At 39.0% G+C, this 9,311-nt stretch overlaps 1 protein-coding gene across 1 annotated transcript; it reads right to left on the bottom strand.

Annotated features, from left to right (window-relative positions):
• Positions 1–3,246: 3,246 nt before the first annotated feature.
• On the bottom strand, positions 3,247–6,443 carry LOC143515060 (N-acetylneuraminate-9-phosphate synthase-like). Its single transcript, XM_077006966.1, has 6 exons — positions 6,107–6,443; positions 5,065–5,280; positions 4,858–4,957; positions 4,503–4,657; positions 3,967–4,233; positions 3,247–3,727 (listed from the first exon to the last, which is right to left on the bottom strand). Exons 1-6 carry the CDS (start codon positions 6,236–6,238, stop codon positions 3,539–3,541), a joined length of 1,059 nt encoding a protein of 352 aa, XP_076863081.1. The 5' UTR covers positions 6,239–6,443; the 3' UTR covers positions 3,247–3,538.
• Positions 6,444–9,311: the final 2,868 nt, after the last annotated feature.

Genomic DNA, 9,311 nt, shown 5'->3' with positions numbered 1-9,311 from the left:
TAAATAGAATGATATAATAACTAAGGGCAGATATAAATTGTTAAAAGAGAATCAAAAGTGTAGTCAAAAGTATAGACCAGGTTCATTGTGTAAATAAGTTCACAGAATTGTTATCTTTAAAGCTAAGGAGAATGCTTATTGAGGAGGTAGGACTTCTGCTCCGCTGATAAAACCGCGACCTCCAATGAAATAGGCTGGCTTACCCTCCTTGCGGGCTTTATCTATCATGGGCCATAGTTTATTGCGTTGTTCCCTGTCCTCCTTAGATAAGTCCTCAGTGAATCTCAGGTGGTTGTCCTTCAGGTAGGATGATGTCTTGGCAGCTTTCCATGTTGCATCTCTGAGGACTCTAGAGGTGAACTGAATGATGATTCCTCTGGGTTTGGTGCTTCCTGGTCGCTTGGCTCCAAGTCGGTGAACTGTATCGATGGCCTCGGTCAGCTTATGTTTATGTTCTGGCAAAACTGACTGGCAAATGTCTATCACTTTTCTTCGCACATCTTCTTTCTCCATTTCCTCAGCTCCTTGTAGTCTGAGATTCCATCTCCTGGAGTATTTCCAACTCAGCTAACCTCTGCTGACAGTTATATACCCGCCCTTCCTCTCTTGTTACTTTTTTTTCCAGGTCCTTCACTTTTCCCTTCACCTCCTTCACTTCAGCGCAGACAAAGTCAATAGTTTTTTTTGAGACCCTCAATCCTTAGCGTATTCTCTTTCACCATGCTCTCGATGTTATCAGATCTGGTGTTTATTAGCGCAGACAGACTGGATATTATCTCGTTAGTGGCAGACGGATTAGGGCAGCTGCGTTCGTACATCATCTTCTTAGGAGCTGGAGATTTCAGAGGTGTAACGGGGAGGTCAGGAAAGTTGTCAACTTCCTCGTCATTCATTGTCAGTGTTATCGGAGATGCCGCGTAGTCGTGGCAGCTATCAAATAACGCGTTACCGGTTGTAGCATTGGCCTCATTGGCATTCTCTGATGCGGATCTGGATTTGGAGGTTTCTAGCCCTCTTTTTGCTCCCTTCTGGTTGGGCATTCTGCTGTAATTGTTGTGTCTGTTATCTTTTAAAGAGCTATTTGTGCCAGCGATCAAATAGTCAGGGTTATACCGCGTTTCATGAACTTTTTTGTGCAGACCTCGGTAGAAAGCGTCTACTCACTCCGCCATCTTCAGCCAAGCTTAACTTGTTCGCGTCGCTCGAATCGCTCACTTCGCGTCGCGCCGCGTCGCGTCGTTGGGTGTCGCTCACTCTCATTGAAAATGAATGACTTCCGGTCGCCGTGTCGCTCTCGTCGCTTTCGGTGTGAACGCACAGTAAGTCCGAGTTCACAAGCATTACCCGTTGAGTTGAAACAGGGCTGCTTTCTAATAAAGAAAGCAAGTATTCAAAATGGCTCGTTCCCTGAATCAATCATCCGCACTACACGCTACAGTATTGTTAACTTGGTAAATCCTGTAAAGCGCTTTGTGGCATGTGTTGTGAAAAGCGTTATACAAATATATTTGATTTAATTTGATTCTTCAAGTGTTTTGATGTCATTCTGTGGGAAGTACGATCGCCCTCTACTGGGCTGGCATGTTAATTGCAGCGTTTCACGGCTGCGTATCAGCTGCGTATCCATGCTGAACAAGCTGAACGAATGTAAACAAAAAAAAGACATGCGCAGACTCACTATGTGACGTCAGCGTTTTCCTAAACATGCGTTTTCCCCGTCCACACGAATACGCCGAGACCGGAGTTTTCAAAAGTCTCCACCTTGGAAGGCGTTTTCAAAAACCTCCGTTTTCGGTGACCGAAAATGCCGTTTTCGTGTGGACGGGAGGCTAAAAACCTCCGGCGTCGTGTGGACGTAGATATTTTTGAAAACGGAGACAAAAACCTCCGTTTTTAAAAATCTCCGGCGTCGTGTGGACGTAGATATTTTTGAAAATGCTGATCGTGTGGACGGAGATATTTTTGAAAACGGAGACAAAAACCTCCGTTTTTAAAAACCTCCGGCGTCGTGTGGACGGGGCCTCAGGGTCAAATAGGCAGGCATGGGTCAAATCTAACAAAGAGTTAAACAAAGACATGTTAAACAAACCAAATACACTTAAGAAGACTCACGGACAAGATAAGGCTGGTTTATTTTCCACACTTATATTGGCATATAAAGAGGACATTGAGTGTTTTGCGAAAGTGTTTTGAAATTAGGCCAGTGTTGACAATTGATGTCCAAGATTCAATACACACTGGGTCTGTTCCAAAACATAATGAGCTGCCTACGTAGGCAGTGATTAGGTAGGTACTGTTTACGTAGGCACTGTTTACGTAGGCAGCATTTTAACTGACATCTATCCTCATAAACCAGATTATTGAGATTCTCTATAGAGAGCAATTTCATCATATCATCTTCTCGTTCAGTGTATGCGACTGGTGTTTTTTATTGCCTGTTTGAGTGTTGCCTCAGCTTTTCAGCACGATGGATTCTCCTCTTTCCATTTTTATCATGATTTTTATTGTAGCTAGCAATAGGCTAGCTACTTGTTGTGATAAGATACTTCAGACTTCAAAGTCCACTACCATAAATGCTAACCCATCTGTGTATAAAACTTAGTTTGGGCACAAACAAACCTAAAAGTTAAAATAAATGTTAATATGTATGCTATATTTTATATTAAGAAATATATTTTTAAATGTTTCTGGAACATTCTTGAAACTTGCAATAAAAATTGCAATAAAGTACATTTGAAAAATACGTTATTGCAGGTCGCTCTGCTGTTTCTAGAATGTTCAAGAATGTTCATTATTTATTCAATATAAAACTAGCTAGCTAAGTAGATATTTGCTTATCATTCTATAGACTACTGTCATATGTGATTATAGTATCTCTGTCTGCCAAATGCTGTAAATGTAATTCAGAGATGCCAAGCGCTTTGTTTTGTTCTAGTTCTTCAAAACCAGTGTCAGAAACTCACTTATTGTTGTGGGTTATTTTATGCTGTTTGTTTCATGTCAGTTTGGGCCATTTTCCTTTACTTAGGGTTTTTTGGTTTGTTTCTTTGTTTGTTTATCTCCCAACTTGACATACTGGTATAAAAGCAGTAGCACTAGTAACAACAGTATGGACATGTTTCATTAAACTGATATGTTATTCTAATATGCTATGCAAGTAGTATGTAAAATATTCTTTATTTGGAAATAATAAAGAATAAAATATTGCAGTAGTTAATGAATGGAACAAAGAAATATAGAAATATAGAAATGTCTCAGGGTCAGTGAGGACTATATAAGAAATCTCTGAGCTACATTCACCTATCCTAGGAATTATTAGTAAGCCTCAATATAATTTTATACTTCAAGATTTAGTAGATTTAATGGAAGCCTTCCATTACCTTAAAAAATTAGTACTAAAATAAAAAATTTAAAATACACATAGGAGAGAAATCAGATAATCACAGGAGCAAAGGAAAGTCCAATTTTCATTGGAAAAAAAACATTAAAAAGCTGTAATGAGTTTGAATAAAGATGATTGGTTCAAATTAAATAATAATCATTCTTTAACCTTGTCATTAGTTATGGTGTCATCTTCCTCTACATCCACAATTATTGTCTTTCCCACCAACTTGAAGATATTCTGGGGTGGTATGCCTTGTGGCTCTGCCACCTTAACTCCCAGCATGTCAAGGGTTAATTGTGTCCCCTTCTGCACTGCTCTTCTCACCACCACTGACTTGCCCAACTGAAACCAGAAAAACAATATTATTATTATTATTATTATTATTATTATTAATAATAACTATTAAAACAAATGATATTGAAAATGGCAATAGTATAGAAATAAGCCACAATTGAATATTTCAATCTAATGTGATTATTATTTGATAGCATAATATTCTATATTGTAAAGCCAAAGACTTTCAATAATCATGAACAACAGAAAGATAAATGAAAGTGCAGTACTTAAATTTGTGGTCAGACCTTGCTGTGGCAGGAGGCTTCACATGGAAGCATTTGCTTGATTGGTGAACCCATGGCGAGTTCCACTGTTCGGATTTCTTTCACCAGTGCCTTGAGCTCAGCTGGCTCTAGGGACGCTGCATGGTCACTTCCCTTCCAACTTTTGTCCAAGGTCACATGACGTTCTACGACCTTTGCACCTAGGGCTACTGCGGCAATGGTTACACTGATGCCCGCCTCGTGACCCGAGTAGCCGATCGGAATGTCTGGGAATTCCTTTTGGAATTCCTGCATCGGAGAGCAAACAGAGGTATGCATACCTATTCTGTTCTATGATCTTCCATGGCAGTATGGCAGGTTTGGTAGCAGGAAGAAATAGCAGTGTTATAAAAGTGGTTTGCAAATAACCTTCCCACCTAATGAGAACAATTGACTGACTAATGGATGTTTAAATTTAATTAAACAATGAAGGATTTTTTTTTTAGTTCAGGGCAGTCTGTCCCTGAAGCTCTGGGCATAATGGCACCAAGTCTCTATAACAAGTGCGAGATTCTCACTGTGATGATGCGCAGGTTGACATGCTCTGTGGCCAGTGGGTAAGCACTGGTACACTGCAGAAAGGTGAAGTTTGGGTTGTGCTTCTTCACTGTCTGATAAACACAGTGCATGGTCTCCATAGACTGCATACCACTGGATATCACCATGGGACGGCCTTAGAATATAAGTCCAAATATGCACCATTACTACAGTGAATAGAGTGTGCCATGTTGAAAAAATTGAATGCAATGATTTTTGATTATATGACCCATATATAGAGAGAGGGACCTTGCTCAAAGGGACCTTGCTCAGTATAATGCCCACCTTTACTCCAATAGGTTTACAACCCTACCTGAAGCTGTAAGACACACAAACCTTTTCTGGCGGTCTTCTCAAGGTAAGGGATGTTGCTGGTGTCTGCTGAGGCCACTTTAAAGAAGGGCACATTGATTTCATGTAGGAACTCAACTGCCATCTTTCAAGGAAAAAAACAATCATCTCAAATTGTTATTTTCGCTATGATTATATGTAGATCACATAATACATTTTGAGACTCATAATACTATAGAAATAATCCATAACCTCGTCCATGCCTGATGCAGTAAAGAAAATTCCCACTTCTCTGGAAAACGTCTGCAGCTCCTTGTACTGTTCATGGCTGAACTCTAGATGGCGCTTATGGGCCCCGTAAGTGTTTCCCCAGGAATGAGGAGAATTGTAAGGACGCTCTAGTGCTCGTTTAGTGAACCTGTGCTTGAGCTCGCTTTTCTGAAATTTTACACAGTCTGCTCCACAGTCCTGAATGGGTGGGGGAAGATAGAGGAGGAGAGTGAGCGAGAGCATATTTAGCGAGTACAACTGGTCAGTCTGTGTGAAATTCAATTGTTGTGACCTGAAGAGATTAGAGGAGACCATAATTGAAAGTGATTTGGATATGTTTGACACACTTGGTAAGTATGGAATATTTTTGTTTTGCCATATGCTTTGTAAAATGAACTTGATCTTCATTTGTGAATTTTTGTTTGGTCATACAGGTCTTTTCCTTATTATTTCCTTATTATTTTTGTCAATTAGATTGCTATGGGACCAGTGACAATAAATTAGACAGAGATTGTGAATGGAGACAAACCTGAGAAATACATTTCTTTTAGACAGTTGTTTTTCAATGTCTGTCTGTTATAAAGCCTAAAAAACTATATATTTATAGTTTTATTTGTTTTGTTTGCTTTTCTTTTCCAATATAGGAGTTGAGCCTTTTTTTTTATTTATGCAACTGACTGAATAACTGACTCATTCCAAACTGAAAGCAAATGGAACAAGATCTACAGTTCATCTCGTACATCTTATTAGTTATGGTCACATTATTTTTGTACTATGCTATTTGTATACACATCTGTGGCATTTAACAACTGCAGCTTTAATTCATGGCTAATTATATTCACAATATGTATATTCCTCAGGTAGTATTGCTCTGGGCTGTTTTATTTATGTGAACAAACTGATCCAATATTAAATGTTTCTAATTAAGCATTATATGTCAAATGTACCTCTTTATAAAATTGAAAATTAATAAGTAAAAACAAAGCAAAAAAAAAAAACCCTGTAAACTTTTCAAGGACAATACCTTAGCCATGCGAATCATTTTCTTGGCAATCTCAATGTCTCCTTGATGATTCTGACCAATCTCTGCGATGATGAAACAAGGGTTCAAGCCCCCGATTCTTCTTCCTGGACAAAGTTCAAACTCGGCAGACATCTTAGATTATGCTTAGATGCTAACATATAATTTTGCGATCTTCTCACCAGTGAGCTTTTGCTAGCAAAGGGGCTTACATCAGGGTCAAGTAGCAATATATAGGCTTCAGATGTTCCGCCCCCACACAGCAAGCATGGAAGTGACACGTACACAGGTTTTGTGTGTGTGTGTGTGTGTGTGTGTGTGTGTGTGTGTGTGTGTGTGTGTGTGTGTGCGTGTGTGTGTGTGTGTGTGCACGTGCATATTTTTGTAGTTGTTAAAGACAGTAAAAATTTTAAAGACATTCTGGAGTGCAAGTGTTAATAATTTTCTATCAAGGAAATGCTGCAACTGAAAAGTTTAATCTCAGTCCGGCTGCAACTGAAAATGAAATATCTGCATTATTCCATCAAACAGCTCTTTATTTTACAACAGTGCTGCTGATAATAAGGAACACAGACAGCAAATAAGCACACATAAAGGGACTACAACAAAAATGCAGAAATTACTATGTAATAACAATGCAGGATGCCAAGGGGGGCACGTTTTTGGTTTAGTTTAAATGAACAGAGAACATGTGTAACACAGAGACGGGACTTGGTCAAAGCCACGACTGACAGCACGACCAAGGGACACTAGCATTCCGGGTTTTTTATTGTGTGTGTGAGTATGTATGTGTGTGTGTGTGTGTATATATATATATATATATATATAATGGGAATATTATAAGTTTAAAGAAAGATCATCATGATGTTGATTAGAAGCTTAAATAACTATGCATTAATAAAATAAAGGGAACTGTAATATTGTTCTGCAGAAAACTTGATTGTGGAGTGAATGGAAGAGTACAAGAAAATAGTTGAGCAAGGACATAATGTGACTGGTGTAATCACAGAGCCCAACACTCTCTTTTTGATAATGTAGCAGATGTGAGAAACAAGGGTGGGGGCTACCCTCGGGGAGACAGAAGACTCTGGGAAACTCTTTTTTTAGTGCTTTTTTTAGTGCTTTTGGTTGCTACAGATAGTTTGTGTGCGCCTTTGCTGCTCTCCAAAGATCCTTGTAAGCTTTAATAAATGTTTCAAGATTAAATGAAAAAACTCTGGTGTGTTTCTCTTTTGCATCAAACAATTGTACTGCAATATATATATATATATATATATATATATATATATATATATTGCTGTGCGATCCTTTGATACTATGTTTGATACTATGTTTTCTAATATGTACTGCTATATTATATATAGGGGAGACCGGGTATGGTTGTAACATGGGGAGAGTTGTAACACCATCAATTCCACCGATTACGGATAAGATAGGAGTCATATTATCATTCCAGTGTTTACCCAATTCCTCCCTGATCCCACATGGTGAATATCAAGGCTGGAAACAGGCACATGCAGATTCCATAGAGAAAAAAACTGATTTTGAGTTGAGAAAGTAAATTTCTGAATCAAGACTATATTTTGTTTAGTACTATTGCAGATAAAACCATATGAATTATATTACATTAAACTGTAGTTTCTGACTGACGGGTGGGGTGGGTTGTAACACAGCTTTAAAAAGTGTTACAACCATCACCTTACATACAACTAAGAAACGTTTCTTGATTTTTTAATCATTTTAAAGAATGCCTAGGTCTCACGTCCAGCCCCTTTCTCCTCCCTGGTCCCGCCTAGCTCCCCGCTCCCATTCTTTCCTCCCTCTGTCTGTCACGCCCTCATCGTTAGTGCACACACCTGAGTCGCGTTTCACCGTCTTGCGTTCTGTGTATAAAAACCCCCTAGTGTTTTACTCCCGTGTCGGTCATTCTTTGTGCGTTAGTCCCTCGTCTCGTCCCTATCTTGCTTCCCTTCATTTTGATACTTTTGTTCCTGCTCGGTTTCGCTCCCTCTCCTCGCCTGTTGGTTTCTGTTCCCTGGGTTTAGCGTTTGTGTTTCGTAGGTTGTGTTCCCCGTCATTGGTTTTATTGGTGGTTCGTTCTCTCATTGTCCGTTTGGTATTTTGTTTATGCTTTAGTGTTTCTGTCATCTAGTTGTCCCTGTATTCTTTGCTTCTCTTGTGTATTCGGTTTGTCAGTTTGTTAAGTTCTCATTTGTTACGTTTCCCTATTGTTTAGCTTACCTTTTGGGTATGTCCTCTCCCTAGTGTTTAGAGTAGCCCCTTGTTATGTGCATAAGCGCTGTATTCTGTTCCGTTGTTGTCATTTGTAAGATTGTTCTCTTTAAGTGTTTCCCCTAATGAGTATTGTCTGGTTGGTGATTGTTTTATTCCTGTTGTCTTTATTAAACCTCCCTAAACTTGTATTTGCTTCACACCTGTTCCCCAAAACATTACACTAGGCAGTGGAAAAGAAAGACTGACAGAGGTGTGCCTGCAAATGTTTTTTTTTTTTAAGCATCTGTTGAGGTCACAAAGAAGGGCAAGTTAGTCAGATCAGTTCCAAAGACACATGGTATCTGCCATGTAACACAAACACACACACACACTGACGTTGTTTATTATTTGACCTACATGTTCTTTACATAGGTACATTTTATTAGTATTTATTAAGCATACATATTGTTAAATAAGTTTGTTCTAGTACAGTAATACACACACACACACACACACATTCCTGAGTAAAACAGAAAGTGGAGTTATGGTCAGTCACAGAGAGACATTGTTCTGGATTGTTTTATTTTAAAAACATATTTTTGAAGCATATTGTATGGTATGACCTCTGTTTTTGCTTCTTCTGTCTAATTGTTACAACTTACCCCAGCATGTGTTACAACCTACCACACTACCGGAGTAGGTTGTAACACATGTATTTGACATCTACTTACAAGGGCTGTGATATTTGAATTGATGTTTGAATTGGTGCCATTTGTAGTAAACAAATGTCTGTACTTTGTATAAACATTTGAGAACTGAAGCAAAAAGTGTTACAACCATACCTGATCTCCCCTATAATAGTGCTCGGTGCTGAATGAATATACCAAGGGGGGTGAAACCTCTTCCTCCCCATCTCGTATTCCAGCGAGGTTGGAGTCTCATCCCTCAATGGCCTTGGGGAGGAGTCTCTCGTAGGCTGGCGGGGTCTATTACG

The sequence above is a fragment of the Brachyhypopomus gauderio genome, chromosome 5 (genome assembly GCF_052324685.1).
Source record: "Brachyhypopomus gauderio isolate BG-103 chromosome 5, BGAUD_0.2, whole genome shotgun sequence".
In the NCBI taxonomy this organism is placed as follows: Eukaryota; Metazoa; Chordata; class Actinopteri; order Gymnotiformes; family Hypopomidae; genus Brachyhypopomus; species Brachyhypopomus gauderio.
Note: the sequence above shows the minus strand (reverse complement) of the source record. Positions and strands in the feature narration are given on the sequence as shown.